Below are 23,633 nucleotides of genomic sequence, written 5' to 3' on the forward strand. Positions count from 1 at the left end.
TTATGAAAAAAAAGCAAACAAACAATAAAAGTACACATATTTGGAATCGCTGCATCCGGAATGACTTGACCTATAAAACTGTCCCACTAGTTAACCCCTTCAGTTAAAACAGTAAAAAAAAAAAAAAAAAAAAAAAAAAGCAAAAAACAATGCTTTATCATCATACCGCCAAACAAAAAATGGAATAACACGCGATCAAAAAGATAAATATAAATAAAAATGGTACCTCTGAAAATGTCATCTTGTCCCGCAAAAAACAAGCCACCATACAGCTCCATCATCCGAAAAATCAAAAAGTTATAGCTCTCAGAATAAAGCAATGCAAAAAAATATTTTTTTCTATAAAATAGCTTTTATTGTGTAAAAGCGCCAAAACATAGAAAAACAATATAAATGTGGTACCGTTGTAAACGTACTGACCCAAAGAATAAAGCTACCTTATCAATTTTACCACACGCGGACCAGAATAAAAAAAAAAAAAAAAACAATTCCTGAATTGTTGGTTTTTGTTTATTCTGGCTCCCAAAAATCGGAATAGAAAGTGATCAAAAAATGTCACGTGCCTGAAAATGGCACCAATAAAAACGTCAACTCATCCCACAAAAAACAAGCCATCACATGACTCTGTCTGCCAAAATATGGAAAAATTATAGCTCTCAAAATATGGCGATGCAAAAACTAGATTTTACAATAAATGCGTCTTTTAGTGTGTGACAGCTGTCAATCATAAAAACCCCATATGATTCTGGTATCACTGTAATTGCACTGACCCGAAGTATAAAGTCGTCTAATCACTTATACCGCACGAGGAACGGCGTAAAAAATAAACTCTCGGGTTAGGGTTGTGCTAGGGTTAGGGTTGTGCTAGGGTTACGGTTGGGGTTGGGGTTAGGGTTGGGGTTGGGATTTTTTTCAAAAGTAAGAACAAAAGATGACGATATGGCGACTAGTGTTGAGCGCAAGTGCTCGCTACTTGAGTTTGCATCGGGTGCTCTGGTATGCATTGAGTATCGTGGGTATTTGAGTGACATGCTCGAGTCTCCGCCCCATATGCTTTGCGGCCAAAAAACTTTGCGGGGATAGCCTGCCATGCACGAGCGATCCCTGCATGGTTTTTTTTGGGTGTCTAATAACCGTGAAACATGCGGGGCAGGGACTCGAGCATGTCACTAGAGCACACGCAGTGCATGGTGCATACCTGAGTACCCGATGCATACTCAAGTAGCGAGCACTTGCGCTCAAGACTAATAACAACTTATTCAATATGATGACCTAATGTTATCAAATTCTCTGTCGTACATCTGGGTTCAAAATGTTCACTATACCCCTTGATAAAATCCTTGAGGGGTCTAGTTTCCAAAATGAGGTCACTTGTGGGTGGTTTCCACTGTTTAGGCACACAGGGGCTCTCCAAACGTGACATGGTGTCCGCTAACAAATTGAATGGAAAATCGGCTCAAATTGTTAGCGGACACCATGTTGCGTTTGGAGAGCCCCTGTGTGCCTAAACATTGGAGCTCCCCCACAAGTGACCCCATTTTGGAAACTAGACCCCCAAGGGACCTATCTAGATGCATAGTGAGCACTTGGAACCCCCAGGTGCTTCACAAATTGATTCGTAAAAATGAAAAAGTGGAAAAAAAAATACTTTTTCATTTTTATGAATCAATTTGTGAAGCACCTAGGGGTTCCAAGTGCTCACTATGCATCTAGATAGGTGCCTTGGGGGGTCTAGTTTCCAAAATGGGGTCACTTATGGGGGAGCTCCAATGTTTAGACACACAGGGGCTCTCCAAACGCAACATGGTGTCCGCTAACAATTTGAGCCGATTTTCCATTCAATTTGTTAGCGGACACCATGTCGCGTTTGGAGAGCCCCTGTGTGCCTAAACATTGGAGCTCCCCCACAAGTGACCACATTTTGGAAACTAGACCCCCCAAGGCACCTATCTAGATGCATAGTGAGCATTTGGAACCCCCACGTGCTTCACAAATTGATTTGTAAAAATGAAAAACTGGAAAAAAAAATACTTTTTCATTCTTACGGATTAATTTGTGAAGCACCTGGGGGTTCAAAATGCTCACCACCCATCTAGATAAGTTCCCAGGGGGTTCTAGTTTCCAAAATGGGGTCACTTGTGGGAGGTTTCCACTGTTTAGGCACATCAGGGGCTCTCCAAACGCAACATGGCGTCGGCTAATTATTCAAGCAAATTTTACAATCGAAAATTCAAATGGCGCTCCTTTCCTTCCGAGCCCTGCCGTGCGCCCAAACAGTGGTTTTTCTCCACATATGGGGTATCTGCGTGCCCAGGCGAAATTGCACAACAAATTTTGGGGTCCATTTTTTCCTGTTACCCCTGCGAAAATAAAAAAAAATTGGGTCTAAAGTAACATTTTTGTGAAAAAAAGTTAAATGTTCATTTTTTTCTTCCACATTCCAAAAATTCCTGTGAAGCACCTGAAGGGTTAATAAAGTTCTTGAATGTGGTTTTGAGCACCTTGAGGGGTGCAGTTTTTAGAATGGTATCACTTTTGGGTATTTTCTGTCATAAAGACCTCTCAAAGTGACTTCAAATGTGATGTGGTCCCTAGAAAAATGGTTTTGTAAATTTTGTTGGAAAAATGAGAACTTGCTGGTCAACTTTTAACCCTTATAGCTCCATAACAAAAAAAAAATTTGGTTCCAAAATTGTGCTGATGTAAAGTAAACATGTGGGAAATGTTATTCATTAACTATTTTGTGTGACATATCTCTCTGATTTAAGGGCATAAAAATTAAAATTTAGAAAATTGCAAAATTTTCAAAATTTTCGCCAAATTTCCGTTTTTTTCACAAATAAACGCAAGTGATATCGAAGAAATTTTACCACAATCATGAAGGAGAATATGTCACGAAAAAACAATCTCAGAATCAGGGGGATCCGTTGAAGCGTTCCAGAGTAATTACCTCATAAAGTGACAGTGGTCAGAATTGTAAAAATTGTCCTGGTCATTAACGTGCAAACCACCTTGGGTTGTAAAGGGGTTAATTTTAACAATGAGAGATAGAATATCCCAAAAAAATCAAGAAAATCACATTGTATAAATTAGATACATTTATTTGCATTTTACAGTGAGAAATAAGTATTTGATCCCTATGGCAAACAACACTTAATACTTGGTGGCAAAACCCTTGTTGGCAAGCACAGCAGTCAGACATTTTTTGTAGTTGATGACTGTTGCACACATGTCAGGAGGAATTTTGGTCCACTCCTCTTTGCAGATCATCTCTAAACCATTAAGATTTTGAAGCTGTCACTTGACAACTTGGAGCTTCAACTCCCTCCATAAGTTTTCTATGGGATTAAGGTCTGGAGACTGGCTAGGCCACTCCACGACCTTACTGTGCTTCTTTTTGAGCCACTCCTTTGTTGCCTTGGCTGTATGTTTTGGGTCATTGTCTTGCTGGAAGACCCAGCCACAACCCATTTTTAATGTCCTGGCGGAGGGAAGGAGGTTTTCACTCTGGATTTTACGGTATATGGCTCCATCCATTATCCCTTTGATGCGTTGAAGTAGTCCTGTGCCCTTAGCAGAGAACATAATGTTTCCACCTCCATGCTTGACAGTGGGGATGGTGTTCTTTGGGTAATAGGCAGCATTTCTCTTCCTCCAAACACAGTGGGTTGAGTTAATGCCAAAGAGCTCAATTTTTGTCTCATCTGACCACAGCACCTTCTCCCAATAACTCACAGAATCATCCAGGTGTTCATTTGAAAACTTTAGATGGGCCTGCACATGTGCCTTCTTGAGCAGGGGGACCTTGCGGGCACTGCAGAATTTTAAATCTTTAACCCTAGAACGCATACCTGGGGCCTCGCAGGTCCGCCCTGTTAATTGTTTTCTATTTTCTACAAGATTACTTTAGTTAGAATTTTGAAACTCTAGGTATTCCTCAGGTATATAGTTGTTTGTCATTTTTGTTTGAGTTATTCCAAGTTATTTGCACACGGGCCTAAAAGGCCCCAGGTATGTGAAAAAGTAGATTTTTATGGTCATGCGTTCTAGGGTTAAGGCGTAATGTGTTACCAATGGTTTTCTTGGTGACTGTGGTCCCAGCTGCCTTGAGATCATTAACAAGTTCCCCCTGTGTAGTTTTAGGCTGATCTCTCATCATTCCTCATGATCAAGGATACCCCATGAGGTGAGATTTTGCATAGTGCCCCAGATCGATGTCGATTGACAGTCATTTTGTATTTCTTCCATTTTCTTACTATTGCACCAACAGTTGTCTTCTTCTCACCCAGCATCTTACTTAAGGTTTTGTAGCCCATTCCAGCTTTGTGCAGGTCTATGATCTTGTCCCTGACATCCTTAGAAATCTCTTTGGTCTTGCCCATGTTGTAGAGGTTAGATTCTGACTGATTAATTGAGTCTGTGGACAGGACTCTTTTATACAGGTGGCTATGTAAGACAGCTGTCTTTAATGCAGGTAACGAGTTGATTAGGAGCATCTAACTGGTCTGTAGGAGCCAGAACTCATAATGGTTTGTAGGGGATCAAATACTTATTTCTCACTGCAAAATGCAAAAAAAAAATTATCTAATTTGTACAATGTGATTTTATTGATTTTTTTTGGATATTCTATCTCTCAATGTTAAAATTAACCTACCCTTTTTAGACTGTTCATGTCTTTGTCAGTGGGCAAACTTACAAAAACAGCAAGGGATCAAATACGTATTTCCTTCACTGTTTGATTTGTAACCAAGCAGCCACAACAACTATAGAAACATTAAATTCTTTATTTTGAGAATACACAATTAAGTAACATTAAAAAAACAAAAAGTAAATAGTTAAAAAAGCACCTCATTCTGTGAGGGACATCTAAACAAAAAATTTAGCTACAATGATAAAATATAGTCTGTCTCCTCAGGCAAAATGTCAGAAGAGTCATATTATACAGATGGGTAGTCTACTTAGTAGTATAAATTAACTTACATATGCAAACAAATAGCTGTTTTATTGGGGGCACAGAGTAAATCAAAGTAAATACAAAGCATATGCCTCTTACTATGTAAAGTGCAATGTGTATTAGACCAGTGCCAAAAAGACAAAGAATTGCAATGTATATTGTATATCGTAATTCGCTTTACTTTAGAAAAAGCTGCCAAGTTGCAGGTGCAGACAGAGTCAGATGTCCCTCCACCCCAACGCACGTTTTGTGTGTAACTGCCTCAGGTGCGTGGTTTGGAAAGGGATGTCAGAACTTTATATATGCTTGAACAGTCAGTGAGAAATCCAAACAAAATCACATGTGCACTGTGCCTCATATGGACCGGTTGGCTCATGAAGCCACAGCTCCGCCTCCTATATCATGTGACTTCCCGTTTCTGGCCCGTGGAACACACACAGGCGGCAGCTCCAGGGTAACCTGGCGGGACGCTGCAAGCGTGCCACCGTTGTGGCCGTAATCCCCCAGGTCAAAGGTGCAGGAGGAAGGTGCATGTGCGCTACCAATGCGGCAGGGCAGGCTCTGAAAAATTAAAAAGTTTTATGGCTATAGAGGTGATACGGCCAGCCTATTGGAATGTTAGAGTAGAGGTAAACTTATGTCTATATATGAATGATGATAACTGTTATTTAAAAAAGTGACAGTGCAAATATTAAACCTAATCAGCTGGTATCCATGGGGTTAAAATAAAAGTGACAATGTGCAAAGTCTGAAACCGGGTCTGAAACCTGTAAATCCCCGCAGCTCATAGTGCGTGCACTGGGAGGATTCATAAGTCTGTAGTCACACAGAGCGACTGTAGACTTATTGATTTGGACCGGACAACCCCTTTAATGCACCTGTTCTGTGACATGATTATCTTTGCATTGTTACATTATATTTATTATAGCAGCAGTATGACATCACTCATTTTTTATCTTTGTGGTGGGATACCATGTACATTATCCAATTTTTTTGACTTAGCTGTAAGAATTATTGTCATAATTTTAGAGTCATAAGAATATAAGGAGCAGAGATTGAATAGGTGTCTGAGATGTCCTGCTATGAGTTACAAGTACAGTTGGGGTGGGCCCTGTTACTGACCTTGCATCGAGGTCTGGGAATGTAATATTATGAATCTGGTCACAAATGTCTGTGAGTGGGTTGTCTCCATCACGCCATTGGTTTAAACGTTAACTCTTGGCAAGATAATAATGTGTGTTCATGAGTAGGTTGAGAAAAAAGCTGTGCGGCTGCCTGTTACTATATTTTATATATAAGGCTAGCTCTTTACGCAAAGACCAATGTCCAACAAAAATAGAACTTCAAAATTTGGTCTTTGTTGTATGAGAAGGACATAGCTGAACTAGAATGGGCACAGAGAAGAGAAACCGAGTTTGGAATGTACCAATACAGATTATCAAACTTGGGTTATTCAGTTTGGAAAAATGACAGCTTAGGGACGATCTTATTACAATATAAAAATATATTGTCACGCAAGGTGAGGGAAGGAACAAGTGTGCAAAGATAGAAAGAGGGGGAAGGGAGCCCAACAACTAGGGAGTGGAGACCCCTAGGCAGATCTAATATCACCCTGACTACCCTATCATCCCTTTTCCGCACCTATTGCCATGCAGGAAACCTAATCCCTAAATGTCCCTAGAGCTTGGCCCTAGGTAGGTAGGGGACGGGATGAACACTAGTCAGGCCCCACTGTAACTAAAGACAACAAGGTAAACCAACAAAGGGGATACACTTAGCTTGAGAAGATACCAGAGAGATAACGCCAACTGTCCTCCAAGAGAAGTCCAAGAAGAAACTAGCTGTCTACTAGTACTCCAGGCATGGACAGCGGAACATAGAACTATCACCGGCGACTCTATGGAGACACTGAGAGTTTTTGACTACCAAGCAAGGCTGTGTCAATTAGCAGCAGAAGGTGGAGGTCACTGCTGGATCCTAAAAGGGAGAAGGATATCAGTACACTGTAGAGATAAGAGGCTCAAGAAGGCTTCTTTAATGGCAAATGCAGTGACCTTCTATAGCTGGATCCAGAGTGACTGTCTGTCACACTTGATACACCTGTGACATATATGAATTGACAGTACAGGGATCTGTATAATGATCTTTGTACTAGGCCTGCGACGGGGACAAGGGAGCATGCTTTATGTCTAGAAGAAAGAAGGTTTCATCATAATCAGACCAAGATTCTTTACTGTAAGAGCAGTGAGACTATGGAACTCTCTGCCACATGATGTTGTAATGGTTGATTCACTACTAAATTCTAGAAGGATCTGGATGCCTTTCTTGAAAAATATAATATTACAGGTTATGGGCACCAGATTCTGCGTTGATCCAGGGAACTAGTCCGATTGCCATATGTGGAGTCGGGAAGGAATTTTTCCTGTATTATGAAGCTATTAATGTCTACCTTCAACCTTAAAAAAACTATGAAAACTGTAAAACTATAATTAAAGGGCCTACACTGTATGACCTCATGACATAGTACAACCCCTGGCAAAAATTATGGAATCACGGGGCTCGAATGATGTTCATTCAGTTGTTTAATGTTGTTGAAAAAAAGCAGATCACAGACATGGCACAAAACTAAAGTCATTTCAAATGGCAACTTTAGGGCTTTAAGAAACACTAAAAGAAATCAAGATTAAAAATGTGGTACTCAGTAAGGGTAATTTTTTTCAGACCAAGCAGAGGGAAAAAATTATGGAATCACTCAATTCTGAGGAAAAAATTATGGATCACCCTGTAAATTTTCATTTCCAAAACTTACACCTGCATCAAATTAGATCTGCTCGTTAGTCTGCATCTAAAAAAGAGTGATCACACCTTGGAGAGCTGTTGCACCAAGTGGACTGACATGAATCATGGCTCCAGCACAAGAGATGTCAATTGAAACAAAGGAGAGGATTATGAAACTCTTAAAAGAAGGTAAATCATCACGCAATGTTGCAAAAGATGTTGGTTGTCACAGTCAGCTGTGTCTAAAATCTGGACCAAATACAAACAACATGGGAAGGTTGTTAAAGGCAAACATGTTGGTAGACCAAGGAAGACATCAAAGCATCAAGACCAGAAACTTAAAGCAATAGGTCTCCAAAACAGGAAATGCACAACAAAACAAATGAGGAACGAATGGGAGGAAAGGAGTCCGTGTCTGTGACCAAACTGTAAGAAACCGCCTAAAGGAAATGGGATTTACATACAGAAAAGCTAAACATAAGCCATCATTAACACCGAAACAGAAAAAAACAAGCTTACAATGGGCTAAGGAAAAGCAATCGTGGACTGTGGATGACTGGATGAAAGTCATATTCAGTGATGAATATTGAATCTGCATTGGGCAAGGTGATGATGCTGGAACTTTTGTTTGGTGCCGTTCCAATGAGATTTATAAAGATGACTGCATGAAGAGAACATGCAAATCTCCATAGTCATTGATGATATGGGCCTGCATGTCAGGTAAAGGAACTGGGGAGATGGCTGTCATTACATCTTCAATAAATGCCCAAGTTTACATTGATATTTTGGACAGTTTTCTTATCCCATCAATTGAAAGAATGTTTGGGGATGATGACATCATTTTTCAAGATGATAATACATCCTGCCATAGAGCAAAAGCTGTGAAAACATTCCTTGAAAGAAGACACATAAGGTCAATGTCATGGCCTGTAAATAGTCCGGATCTCAACCCAATTGAAAATCTTTGGTGGAAGTTGAAGAAAATGGTCCATGACAAGGCTCCAACCTGCAAAGCTGATCTGGCAACAGCAATCAGAGAAAGTTGGAGCCAGATTGATGAAGAGTACTGTTTGTCACTCATTAAGTTCATGCCTCAGAGACTGCAAGCTGTTATTAAAGCCAGAGGTGGTGCAACAAAATACTAGTGATGTATTGGAGTGTTCTTTTGTGTGTTTGTTTTTCATGATTCCATAATTTTTTCCTCAGAATTGAGTGATTCCATCATTTTTCCCTCTGATTGGTCTGAAAAAAATTACCCTTACTGAGTACCACATTTTTAATCTTGATTTCTTTTAGTGTTTCTTAGAGCCCTAAAGTTACCATTTGAAATTACTTTAGTTTTGGGCCATGTATGTGATCTGCTTTTTTTCAACAACATTAAACAACTGAATGAACATCCTCTGAGCCCGGTGATTCCATAATTTTTGCCAGCAGCTGTACTTCTGGAAATTGCAGTGCTAGTGGTGAGGAGGCATTCAGCTATTTCTCAGGTGGTACTTGATGGTGGCTAGTTTCTATATTCCAGTAAATGTCTATTTCCTAAATGTCTTAATAGTGGATTCTGGAGAGGCTATACATACTGTATCTTTATAATGTATGTTGTTATCATAAACTTTGTTCCTACACAGTTAAGTTAGCCGCTTGTTTTTGCTTCTTTTGGACTTGTTGCATTAGGATTCTTAATATTAATCAGTAAAGTATAAATGTTGTATACAAAAATGTATAAATGTATAATGTATAATGTCAATATTAGATCAAATATTATGTTGGATGTATGCATTTTTAATTATCTGTTTTAAGTATTTTTTAAGAGTTCTAATAACTATAACTCACCCAATTCCTAGGGCACACCATAAAACCAAATGAATAATATGGCTGCTGTACTAAAAGTGGCCAAGTTTTTCCAAAAGATGTTGATTAAACCCTTGTTCTGCAACATCTAACAAAATCGCAGTCAAAGAAAAGGATAGTAAATGTTGAAATTCCACATGCCTGATCCTTTCTTCTGCCACCATATGCTAAACAAAGATCGACCAAACATTTCATACACATTAGATTATCCTCCTGTCCTGTAAAATCAGTGGGTTCAAGCCAAGGTGGGTCTAATTTGTCAGCCAGTAACTTAGAGTCTTCATGAATAATTTTTTATCTCTGTTATAGGTAAGTAGAACTGCAATTTTATGATGTTTTACATCGGTGTGAGTATTCTTGTTGCATTCATGTCTGTCTTTGCCCCCCTTGCTTCTATTTCTGCTGCTGAGCGGCACCGCACCTTTGCCACAAGAAACACTGGGCATCAGTATAGGAGTTTGGGTTTATATTCTGGGACTAGTGGTGCCGTTCATGTAGGGATCTTGGAGTTTCATTTCTGAATATGGTCTTCTAATCGGTCAGGGCTCACACTATTTAAACCTCTGGTTTCCTGCCTGTAGTTACCAGTTATAAATTCCTTTACTCTGGTTCACAAGTGTTTCTCTGCCAATGCCCTTGTTAATTATTGTTTTTGACCCAGGCCTTTATTTAGACTATTCTTCTGCCTGTTGATTCGGTTCTTTTTCTTGACCTCCTGGTATTGATGCAGCTTTGTGACCATCCCCTCTATCGGGCAACAGCTGCTCTGTGGACCCAACCAAGGGTCCCCTGTATAAAGCCAGATTCCTTTTACAGGGATTAAAGGGTTAGGGATTCTCCTGGGATCTGATACACAGTGTGGTAAGTGCAAAGCCTGGCCGTGGAAGCCCTTTTTAGAGTTTCCAGGCTACCATGCACAGAGCCCCCGTGACACTTCTTTTGGTATATCTACCTAGTTTCAAGTCAAATTTTTAGTGTTTAAATCAGTATCCTGCTTAACCTTATTGTAAGCTTTCAACTGTACTAATCATTGAACATGGAAATCCAATGAAGTTTTGACCTCCTCCCTTGGGGCTTTCCAGCCTCTCTCGATTTTCAGAACTAAACAAATATTTTTGAACACAGGAAAGTTTATATATGAATAAAATAGGTCACTGCTCTCCTTTCATTGCAATTCTATTAAGGGAAGTCATTTTGCTCAAAGTTCTGTGTACCTCATGCCCAGTAAATCTTTATGGAGTAGAGTTGGCCGTCCGAGGCATTTTAATGCTTGGCATCTTCAGTTTATGCAAAATAAAAACTTGTCAAGTGTTGAATTACCGTTGCTGGTTGTGTTTCAGATGTACGGCTTGGTCACAAACAGATGCAGTCATTTTGCCCAGTCTTCTGCAGAGGGCAGTGTTGGCAACTCTCCGTATATTTAGTGTGTAGAAACTAACAGGACATAGAGGCTAGTAAAATCTAATGTCTTCTGCAGCTGTAATACTTTGTGCAGGTGTGCGGCAAATAACAGAGCTTGAACTTTTGTACTGTACACACTTTGTTCAAGACGTTGTATCAGATTTTGACAGAATTGGACTTCTTGTTACAGATAAAGGTCATTATAAATAACAATATGTAAGCTTTATTAAATGCTAAAAATGCAAATATTATTCTGTCATCCTATTTAAAGCACCACTCCAGCGTTTTTTTTTTATTTCCGCGCTGGAGTGGTACCACTAACACATGTTCAATGATCCTAGTCTTATACCAGCCGTAGTCTTCAGCTATTCCCGGTGCCGCTCCGGTCCCATCCCGCCATATAGCTCTCATAGACTTACATTGAGTTGTGACTTCCAGCTCACCCAGCAATCACTGGAGCGATCCAGCAGATCGCAACTAGATGAAGACCAATTGGAGTGGCACTGATAAAAAGATGGTAGCTGTTAAGTATGATACTAGGTGCAGGAAATTAGATTAGTGGCACCACTCCAGCGGTTTTTTTTTTTAATTTCAGCGCTGGAGTGGTGCCACTAACATATGTTCCATAGCCCTAGTATTATACTTACCAGCCGCAGTCTTCTGCTCTTCCTGGTGCCGCTCTGGTCCCACCTCGCCATATAGCTCTCATAGACTTACATTGAGTTGTGACTTCCAGCTCCTCCAGCAAACACTGGAGCGATCCAGCAGGTCGCAACTAGCAGAAGACTAATAAAAGAAGAAAACGGCAGCTGGTAAGTATGATACTAGGTGCAGGAATGTAGGGTTAGTGGCACCACTTCAGCGGTAAAATAAAAAAAAGTGCTGGAGTGGTGCTTTAATATGTACATAAAATCCATTAGAGTAAAATAAATATATAAAAATATACAGTACATATATTTTTCTAATATTAAAAACATGTACTAATGGCATTCATTACACCAGTCATACCCAACCAGGTTTCCCTACAACCAGGATGTTACTCAGCTAATTGGTGCATGAGCACTTGCTTCGATTTCCTACTGGAATAATGGCTAATTCCTTTAGGGCATATTTGCACAGTTTTTTATGCTGATATCAGCTTACTACTATCCATAGGGAAGGAGCTAACAAACTGCCACCCATTGATTTAAGCATAAAATATGCATCACTAATTGAATGTTGCCATTATTCCACGCAAAGCTGGGAAACTGTTAAACCAGACTTATAGGAAAAAAAATTACATATGTAGTTCAATATGCAGGGAAACCGATGGAGGTAGCCACATGCAGATTAGTTCCCTTTACAATAATTATTGGCCATGTCAAACTGAAAATTTATAGTAGAAATTTAAGGATAAGCCTAAAATCTCTGCCACAGATTCCCTAGCTAACCAATGAGAAATGTGTCATCTCTACATACCCATATTCACATATAATTCCTGCAGAGACTATATGCTGTGAAATACTAATCAAATAGAAAAAGCCCCGTTTGCTTGGCGGTAAAAGTAGTACATATGCACACTAAATGCAGGACGTGATTGTATTTCTAGAGAACATTGTATATGTCATAACTGAATGATCCAGTAGAATTGGCACCAATAGGCATTGCCATTTCTTCAATTCACTAGATAGATACACTGATTGAGTGTACATTGCTGCAAAACAAAAGACAAAAACAGCCAGGGTCCTTGGCTGTTGCTGATTGCTGGAGACCCAACCAACTCCTGCTAGATTGCAAGAGTAGCTGCATCAATGGAGTCACCCAAAAATAGAAAAACACAGCTGATTTTTTTCCAAAAAAACTGACTATGGCTTGTCGGAAGAGGTTGGTCTTCAGGTTCCTTTTGAAGGTTTCCACGGTAGGCGAGAGTCTGATATGTTGGGGTACAGAGTTCAAGAGTAGAAGGGATGCACGGGAGAAATCTTGTATGCAATTATGGGAAGAGGAGATGAAAGGGGAGTAGAGCAGGAGATCTTGTGAAGATTGGAGGTTGCGTGCAGGTATGTACCGGGAGACTAGGTCACAGATATATGGAGGAGACAGGTTGTGGATGGCTTTGTATGCCATGGTTAGGGTTTTGAACTGGAGTCTCTGGGCAATGGGGAGCCAGTGAAGGGATTGACAGAGAGGAGAGGCCGGGGAATAGCGGGGGGGACAGGTGAAGAGAATGGAGGAGAGCTGCATTAACACACACAACCTATGGTCAGGGATGGTACTGTTTCTCAAAGAAAGAAGTCATGTTTTTTTTTTATTTCTGGCCAATCACTTAAATTATGAGATGTCAAAATATGTCACTACAGACTCTGGACTTGGCACTGTCTACCATTAAAAGACAGTAGGAAATCAGTAACGGGTTAAGATGAAAAGTAAATGTATTTAAAAAAAAGTACTCCACCATTTTTTACCTGCAATATTCTTGTTTCATGCCAACTGAGTTAAGTCTAGATGTTTGGCCATGGTTACACTGTTTCTGGAAGCCTGGCAGCTGTTAATAGAGCTTCCTTGGACAGGCTTAGTGCCAGTCACTCCATTTACCAGATCTTGGGGTTGCACTAGCCTTTCCTCTTTAACCCCTGCATGAGGATCTGGACTTACACATGAACCCCTTGACTGGGGCTACAGATTAAGCTGCTGACTGGTGGAGCAAGCTGGCGCAAGAAAGATCATCATGCAGGCTCCATACTAAGAGGTTACATCAGGGACAAAATCAATAACCAAGCGGTGGTCAAAATACATGCCGAGGTCAGGATGTGGGATAAATCAGGAAGACACAACAGGAGCAAGGAATAGGGCTATAGCCCAAGTAAGCTGAACTTTTTGACTGGCAGTGGAATTCAGAGGTTCAGGTGTTTAAATAGTAGACAGCCTCACCCAGGGCTCTCATGAAGGAGTAACCAGAACTCCCTTTAGCAGCACCAAAAGCCCCAGGAATAAAACAGGACTGTAGTTGTCAAGCATCGCCCACAACAAAGGTGTGGCGCCGCTCAGCGGCCAAAGCCAAAACAGCAGTTACACATTTCTAAATTTTTCATTATAAGAATCTGTGTCATGTGATCTCTGGTCTGACATCAGTCCAGAGCTTGTTTTTCTGTGAAAGCTGGAAATCAGTTTTCTCCGTGTAGAGGACTTCTTGTGACCTGCAAAGTTCACATTTCTTCTAACAGCTCTCAGACACCTCCACTTCCCATCAATTAATCAGGAGCTACATGGCCAACTAAGCATGTGACACCTGGCGCCTTGTGCATGTCCGGAGTCTTGCATGAGTTGACATCTATTGATTTTTTTTTTGTATGATTTCTTTTTCTGCACCATAGAGGTAATAGACGATGTAAGGAAACTGTTGGCAGACTATCATTGCAAGTGAGTTTTATTAATTTATGGGGTGCAACAGTCCTTCAATTGTTTAAAAGGTTTGTGGGATACTGATAGTGTTACTGCATTATTATAGCTAGTTTCTTAGTGATCAGCGAGCATGCTTGTTACTTGAGATTTACGACCATGCTCGGGTGTTTTCCAAGCATCTTCGGTGTGCTCGAATGTTATGTTTGATTCACTGTGTCTGCATGATTTTCGACTGTTTGACAGCTTTAATACATGTAAGGAATGCTTGTTTGTTAGGCATTCCTCACATGTGTTAAAGCTGTAAAAGAGTCGCAAATCATGCACACACAGTGACTCAAGCATAACATTTGAGCACATCGCAAATACTCGGCGAACACCTGAGCATGCTCGCCAAAAGGGTTAACAGAACACGCTCGCTCATCAGTATAGTTTATAACAAATATGACTTTTTGCTTTTTCTTGAGGTTTTCTTATTTTACATATTTATTCTCCTTCCCTGAATATAAAGCCAAAATTGGAAGAACTACTAGAGCTGTCTTCTCTCAACTGTCCTTGTAAATACATGAGTTTATTAAGTGATTAACTATAAAGAGGTTTTAAAAAAAAAACAACAATGCTTGAAAAGAGAAATCATTGAAAACTACATTTCTGTTCATTGAAACATTAATATTTTCTAAGCATTCCTTATAATCTGGAGCAGTTCCAAGAAGCGGGATCATTCTAGTGTAAGACATGTTTGTATTACAAGGGAGTTGGGAGTTGAAGGACGCAAATTAATATAACAATTTTTTGTTATTTCGTATATACATTCTTTTGGCTTTTTTGCAGTCTGGGATGAAGGCCAATCTGTCCTCTGATATTTCAGACGAATGTCGGTCTGAGGAGCCTGAAATCATCAATTTGTCTTTGTAAAGGACTATTGCGTTATTAATCTTGTTTAATTATGCTTTAAGAGGTAAATGGGAATAGAATAAATTACACTGGAGTAAACATTTGGAGCACATATTTGCTTTGGCGTTTTTTTTTCTTTGTCATTTTTGTATGGGTATATACAACATATTGCATATAATATCCATATTAACTTGATTGTTTGCTTGAATGCCTGGAACCAAAAAAATTATCAATCCATGTATACAATGTGGATGTAATCCTTTGGAAATCATATTATAAAAATTGCTGCCCATTACTATAAGTCTATGTACAAGAAAGTACAATGCAGTGCAGAATCTGGCATACAACAGAAACCATCGGGCCCAGTTGATGACATTGATTTATAATGGTGTCATTAGTTCCATCCTGGTTTCTTCCAATACAAATATGAATTGAGCCTAAATGACTGTAATGTCAATCTGTGCCCACGCTTAAAAAAAATGTTAAAGTGTAAAACTGAGAAGATTTTATGTTCATGAGCCCTGCCGTAAAATAATAGATAATGGTTACAGAGTTTTTATACAAATAGTTCCAAAATTTACCTATAAACAGTTCTACAGTATTCTCACAACTCATGGGCCCCAATGGAACACTTTCAACAGGACCCCCAACTATCTTTAATAGAAATGGTCTTTTCATATGGATCAAAAATAGACAACTTCAACCCCAGGGCTCACTAAAGTGACAACATTATGCATAAGTAATATCAGCCAAAAGTTCCCACAACGAGCAATAGAGACTTCCCCCATAAACAGTATGAGGCACAAACAATTCCAAAGTTCCCACAATAATCAATGATAACTAGAGAGTGTCAAAATGTTCCGGGTACATCAGAGAGTGTTCCCATTAACTGTGCCTTTATGAGGTTCCCCTTTAACAATATCAACCAGAGGGTTCCTCTATAATAAGTGCTATGCAGAAATGTCCTATGCAGCACTATCCAACTGTTTTAGGCAAGTGTGGAAAAAATGCTGCAAAGTATGAATTCTTTCAAAAATAGAAGTCCTCTTAGTTTATTTGTATCAATATACAAAGATGCAAAGTGAATGAATAAAAGAGAGAAATCGAAATAAAATTGATATTTGGCCTGACCACCCTTGAAGGGAATCTGTCACCACTTTGGAGTTATCAGACCTCTACTATGGCCATACAGGGTATAGAAAAGTAAATCTATACATACCTGTATGGCCCATGGTAGAGGTCTGATTGCAGAGAAAAGCGCTTTAATCAATTCTATTTTGTACAGGCTTGGCGTCCGGGGGACGCCAAGCAATCCCCGCCTATGTGCTTATTATTCCCCCAAATCCCAACCTATATGCTTAATTATCATATCCCCCCCTCACCTACACGTCACAGGGCCCTGTTGTTCTCCCTGACTTCCTGGGCATGCGCAAAGCGCCGCTCACGTAGAGCTCACATAGAGTGCGCTTTGCTTCATCCCAGACCCGTCTCTCCGTGCACTGCACTGCAGGGTTCTATTGCACAGGCGCCGGGAAGTGAAAATGACTCCACAGCGCCTGCGCAATAGAAATCTGCGACGCAATGCACAGGCAGACGGGGCCGGGATGAAGCAAAGCGCGCTCTATGTGAGCAGCGCTTTGCGCATGCCCGGGAAGTCAGGGAGCACAACAGGGCCCTGTGACGTGCAGGGGAGGGGGGGAATATGATAATTAAGCACATAAGCGGGGATTTGGTGGAATAATAAGCACACAGGTGGGGATTGGCATCCTCCGGATGCCAAGCCTGTACAAAATAGAATTGATTAAAGCGCTTTTCTCTGCAATCAGACCTCTACTATGGGCCATACAGGTATGTATAGATTTACTTTTCAATACTCTGTATGGCCCATAGTAGAGGTCTGTTAACTCCAAAGTGGTGACAGATTCCCTGTAACCTTCAAAACAGCAGCAATTTCTAGGAAGATGTCCAAAATGTCAGGGATCTTGTAGGAGTATAGTCAAGTGTAAGAAATGGGCAATGATAAAGACCGTAGAAGCAGTAGTCAGCCAGAGAAACTTAGCTCAGCAGATGAAAGACACACCGTGCTTACTTCCCATCAAAAATCGGAAGATATCTAGCAGTACCATAAGCTCAGGACTGGCAGCAAGCAGTGGGTCCCAACTATACCCATCTATGGTCGAGATAAGCTTGGCTAGAAGTGTTCTTCATGGAAGAATTGTGGCCATATACCACACCCAGGACTTTGCTTATTTTTCCTCTCGGGGCTAAGAACTGATCATATGTGGACACATATGATGGAATAAAGGACTTTGAAGCCAAGAAAGATCTGGTGAGTGCTGCTTTCCACATTTCTTCATATCGATGCCAGTATTGAACTATAGCTTATGCACTACTGTAAAAGATTGTAAGTAACTGCTGATATTGAGAATATCATTTGAGCTTGTGGGATTTGTGCTAATATGCTTCTAAAGTCTCCCATTTGAAAGTCATGGATAACCCCTTTAACAAGAGTGTCTGCATAAAGAATTCAAGCTAGAGAATACTTTAAGTATAAGGGTGCTTTCCCATTGTGCTTTTCTGCACATTTGTGGGTTTGTCGTCCGAATCTCGTTTTGCGGGGAGGTTCGGACATATGCGCCAATGGGGCCATAAACTATAATGGTGGTGGCATTGCGAATGTGTGCTCTGACATGCATCATTTTCGGGCGTGTATGTCAATTAAAGGGAGATGCTCAGATGCAGTCTACTACGTCTGAGTGTCCGCCTCCTGTAGGCGTGTACGCCCGAAAATGATGCACGACAGAGCACATGTTCGCTCTGTCAACACCGTTCTAGTCTATAGCCCCATCTGGACATATTCTCGAATCCCATTTTGCAGGGGGTTCGGACATAAGGCCTGACGGGACCAACAAGCGGGTGCCAGAACGAAATGTGAAAGCCCCTTAAGAGTCAATAAGAACACTTTCAGAAAGTACCAGTGGGAGAGTTGTCATATCCGTACAGTCAACGTGTAGATCAATTATACTGCGTTACTCATGATGCCTCTAGTAACACATTAGCTGCCTCCAATGTCCACAGGCCAAAAAAGGGTTTCTAATATTATTCATAAAAATGAGAGAACCACTCAGCATGTAATATAGAACTATAGATGACTATTCTTATACTTCACTACACTTTAAAACAGCCACCAAAAATTCCGCTAAAGATCTCATTTGTAGCTATTTATTTCAAATGATGCGTAGATTTTCCTTCTGTTGAATGTGGGCAAAGTATGTATGGGATGCAATTCATTATCTGCTTCAGAGAGAACATTGTATGTCAGCAGTTTGCTAGATGCCGGGGCGAGAAACAGGTTCTAGTCCCTATTCATTCAAAGTAAGACAATATTATATAATTAACCGAGAATGCAGTTTGTAAGATCTCATGCGTAGAGGTGGAATCAATTTTAGAACATAATTCCATGGTGTTGAGGAAGGTGTATATTGATCCTCTTGGACGGTTAGTGCATTTTATATTGTAGCACACGGATATAAAACTGAAATAGCCTGACAGGCTGAGAGGCGGCAAAAGTAATGTTCTGCTTTCTGCTGTTGAGGGGGTTTGAAACTTTCATTACCAATAGAATTTATTTGCTGCTATCAGTCTTCAAGCCACAATAAGCAGAAAATTCCTGCAAGTAACCTAGATAAATTATATATGATTCTTATTTATATAGGTCTTTTTGGTCTACGTACTACAGATACTGAACTATTTCATAGGCGGTAGGACTTATTGGTTGCTTACATGGAAAAGGTAAAATGATTTATCTGTTTAATAAGTATTGATTCATTCATTCCTCCATTTTTTTTATATGTCTTCATGTTTTCCTACAGAATTTGCACATCACTGAAGTGTTAAATGAAATGACACATTCTATATAATTGACCATACCTTGAATATGCCAAATATTAGGGTACATAGGTGTCAAAGAGGAGGGTTTGAGTGCTTGAAATCTCCATCTATGAGCAAGAGTAAAAAGATGCTAATAACCCCTTCACGACCTGGCAAATTGTCCTCTCTTTTTTTGTGTTTTTTATTTCCGTTTTTTGCTCCCCTTTTTCCCAGAGCCATAACTTTTTTTATTTTTCCGTCAATATGACCATGTGAGGGCTTGTTTTTTGCGGGATGAGTTGTACTTTTGAACGACACCATTGATTTTACCATATAGTGTACTGGAAAACGGGAAACAAATTCCAAGTACAGCGAAATTACCAAAAAAAGTGCAATTCAACAATTGTTTTTTTTTTCTTTTTTTACCATGTTCATTAAATGCTAAAACTGACCTGCCATTATGATTCTCCATGTCATTACGTGTTAGCAGATACCAAACATGTATAGGTTCTTTTTTTATTTAAGTGGTTAAAAAAAATGTCAAAGTTTGTAAGAAAAAAAATGGCGTAATTTTCCGAGAACCATAGCGTATCCATTTCTCGGGACCTGGGTCTGGGTGAGGGCTTATTTTTTGCAACCCAAGCTAACGTTTTTATTGATACCATTTTGGGGCACATATGATGTTTTGATAACCTATTATTGCATTTTATTGCAATGTTGTGGCCACCAAAAAATGTAATTCTGGCGTTTCGATTTTTTCTCTCGTTACATCGTTTACCGATTGGATTAATTTACTTTATATTTTGATAGATCGGACATTTCTGAGTGCAGCGATACCAAGCGTGTTTTTTTTTTTAATTGTTTTATTTTGAATGTTACAAAAGGGGGGTGATGTGAACTTTTATATATTTTTTATTTTTTTTTTAAAACATTTTTTTTTAAACTTTTTACTTGCTTCAATAGTCTCCTTAGGAGATCTGAAATTGCGATCATCCGATCGCTTGTGCTACACACTATGTGTAGGAGAAATCATCAACTCCTATGAACAACGGCCGCGGAAATATCATGTGCCGGGAAAGATACAGGCTCAGCGCCGGAGCCCGCATCAAATGGGGGTAGACGACCTTGGATGTACCTATACGTCCAAGATTGTAAAGGAATTAACAGTGCCCCCCATACTGTAGACCCAGACCATCAAGTGTATGTTATGGTTGGTCATTATTTGAATAGCTAAAATGTAATGCCCTGCCATGCCCTATAAGTCGGCGCTCTATGTGTTCCCCACTATTCATGATCATATAAATGTACCTATTTAGGAAACAACTTGAAATATTGGACATTTTTTTGTGGATGAGAAAATATGTGTCATTGTATCGCAACAAGTAAAGTAATGCCTAGAATATGAATAATACATTGTGATGTCAGGCGCTGGGATTTTAAACATGTTGCTGCCTAAGTGGAACGGTCACAATATGATGTGTGGATTTTTAACTTTTGATGGATGCAAAAATAATAAATAAGGGCACAGATGAGTGGATTAGAACAAGCTGCAATGTGGAAGATAAGGAATTGTATTAGAAGTGTTCTTTGTACACATCAACCACGGAAAATGTCATTGAGGTTCATTGCTCACTTTGTAACCTGGTAATTAACATGATGGAAATCATGAGGGCAAAAAAAAAATGGATCTGTGTAAACCGACATGGCATGCACAGGAAATATATTATATGTTTCTAAGATTAGATATTTTTTCGGATTTAACCATTTTGTAGCCTGAACTTTGCATAATAAACCGCTTAAGCATTGAAAAACTCACTGACTATGACACAAAGGAGTAACTAGACGGTAAGCTAAGTCCATACATTCAATAAACTATAAGCTTGGAAATGAGCTATCACAGGATAACTCAGGCTCTTGTATGCAAGTTACTGATCTTTATTGCTTTTATGCCCTTGCACTTATGAGACTGGCTGGCTACCTTGTACACAGAGGCACTCTGACTCTCCCCCAACAGATGTTGATGGAGGAAAGAAGGCTTGGGCATGTCAAATGTCAACATGCCTGATCCTTTGTTCTCAGGGAAAATAAGCCACTACTAGAGATATATGGCAATTGTTTACCGCACTCTCCTCATTCAGAAAACATGCACGCTTGACCAAACCGAGTGTACATGTTTATTGGGATGGGGAGGTAATGTTGTATTGTTGTCAGCCAAATGAGTCTTTGACTGACAGCGATCTGATGTGTATAGTCAGCTAAACAACTTAGAATACAATGGTTGAATTCTACAAACACAAACCTTTACTTGCTCATTAGTAAAAATTAAAGAAGCTCTCCTCCTCTCATCAAAGCTTTTATCCACTTAATATGTTACAATTATCATATATAATAGCACTCTGTACTTACAATTGCTTATTTTGCCTTTCTAGAGAGTTAATTCTTCTCTGTTCTCTTTTCTCTGCTCTATGTAGAAGCAGGAAATCTCTTTTCCTTGCATGAGTCATTCCTCTCTTCAGCTCCTGACCTAGTTCCTCTGCTCTTCCCCCATGCCAGGGACTTTTCCAGTGACTGATGACTCATGCAGGGAAAAGAGACTTCCTGCTTCTACATAGAGCTTAGAAGGATTCAGATAATCAGTGTTTAATCACGTGATGTCATAAACCAAATGGAAAAGAGAAGAATTAGCTGGGTAGAAAGGCAAAATAAGCAATTGTGTTATATAATATGATGACTGCAATATAGTAAGAGGATAAAAATTTTGAAGGGAGGAGGAGGGCTTCTCTAAGGAATCACGTTGGAATAATCTCTTATTATAGGACGTCTCCAGAGTTACAGTTCCTCTTTAAAAGTAATTCATTTGTAATCAGTACAACCCATCAATTCTCATTAATAGGCTAACCATATAATATCCCACCAGGAAGCCATCCCACATTGTTGCTATAGAAGTATTACATTTTATATTTATTTAATGCTTTTTATATGAAAAATATATCAAAACACCTAAGCTGATGCCTTTATTTCTTTTAACAGGTCACAACCCACTGGAAATAAGGACATCAAGACTGCTGGGAGGTATGATACTCATATTCATATAGTGTTATGATGAAAATAGGAAACTGTTCTTAGGTCGGCATATGGAACCAATTTTTTTATTCTGATGTAAATAGAAGGTAAATAAAATGAAACAACATTGGACAGTCTTCATTCACAGCTTATTATCTGTGCCTATTTGTGTCTCCATGACACCAGACTACAAACAAATACTATGTGGTCTGATCTTTTTGTCGTGATCTCTTCTATGTGGTCTATACTTCTTGAAAACCTATTGGACAAAAAGCAGAGCATACAAAGTATGAAGTATGACTGCAAGATCCCTGCGGTATTTTCCTACCACTTGTTCACTAATATTATAGGAATATTTGGCAGAGATCTCTGCACACGTTCTCATCATCTATCCAATAAGTTTAGAACTCTTCTCTCCAGGGGCTCTAAAGAAGCACTATTAAATACATATGCTTTTATGCTCTTATAGAGGACCTGTCACCAGGTCAAACATGGCTGAGTTTTCTCTTATTTTTATTCCCACTGCCCTTTTAAGTATTCTGGTGTTTTGGATTTTTTTGCTATTTAAATCTGCCATATGGTTCCAGAGATATGAGTCTTTTTATTTATCACTACTTTTTATGATCTTTCCCAAGGGCTCATTGTGACAGGACACCCCTTAACTTCTTGTATGGTGGTTAACAAAAAATGAAATAAAAATGGATTACTCACGAGGGCACAAAGAATGAAATAAAAAGCAAAAACCGTCTACTTTTGACTTGTTCAAAGGTCCTCTTTAAGTTTAGCTGTCACGGGGGTGTCAGATGTAATGGACAGTCGCTCTGGATCCAGCTGCAGAAGGTCACTGCGTTTGGCATTGCAGATGCCTTCTTAACCCTTCTGACTTTTGAACCCAGTGGCAACCTCCCTCCTGCTCTGATTGACACACCCTGGTCTGGGTGTTTATAAACTCTCAGTCTGCTTCAGGGAGCCGCCGGTGATATTCTCATTTAACTTGTGAAGGCTTGGAGCAATAGCAGTCTGCTAGCTTCCTCTCTGGTGCCCTTGGAGGACATTTGGTGTTATCTTTCTGGTGTCTGCTCAAGCTAAGTTTTCCCCCCTTTGCTTGTCTCTCTTGTTGTCTTTAGTTTATAGTGGGGACTGACTAGTGCTCACCTCCACCTCCCTATCTAGGGCCTAGCTCTTGGGATATACAGGAATTAGGTTTCCTGTTTGGCGATAGGTGCGGAACCTGTATAGGGACGGTAAGACAGGTAGGGTGATGTTAGATCTGCCTAGGGGTCTCCACTCCCCCTTCCCCAGCGTTTGGGCTACCCTCCCCTCATCCCATCGTGTTACACTTAGTCTTTCCCACGCTGTGCGTGACATTAGCTGAATCTTATATATTTGTAGACGATTTAGGAGCTTGTTAATTAACTCTATAGTGATTACATATGCAACAACT

The 23,633-nt window shown here is 39.8% G+C and overlaps 1 protein-coding gene across 3 annotated transcripts in view; it reads left to right on the top strand.

Annotated features, from left to right (window-relative positions):
- Positions 1 to 23,633, top strand: part of ADARB2 (adenosine deaminase RNA specific B2 (inactive)) — a 1,079,460-nt gene that overhangs the window by 147,004 nt on the left and 908,823 nt on the right. For all 3 annotated transcript variants that reach the window (XM_073677647.1, XM_073677648.1, XM_073677650.1), the window contains exon 2: positions 22,157 to 22,198. In XM_073677647.1, the coding sequence (XP_073533748.1) occupies positions 22,157 to 22,198 (42 nt within the window). The remainder of the gene's footprint in view (positions 1 to 22,156; positions 22,199 to 23,633) is intronic.

This window comes from Phyllobates terribilis, unplaced genomic scaffold, assembly GCF_046119375.1.
Source record: "Phyllobates terribilis strain yellow unplaced genomic scaffold, ASM4611937v1 Scaffold_4__5_contigs__length_816908805, whole genome shotgun sequence".
Lineage (NCBI taxonomy): Eukaryota > Metazoa > Chordata > Amphibia > Anura > Dendrobatidae > Phyllobates > Phyllobates terribilis.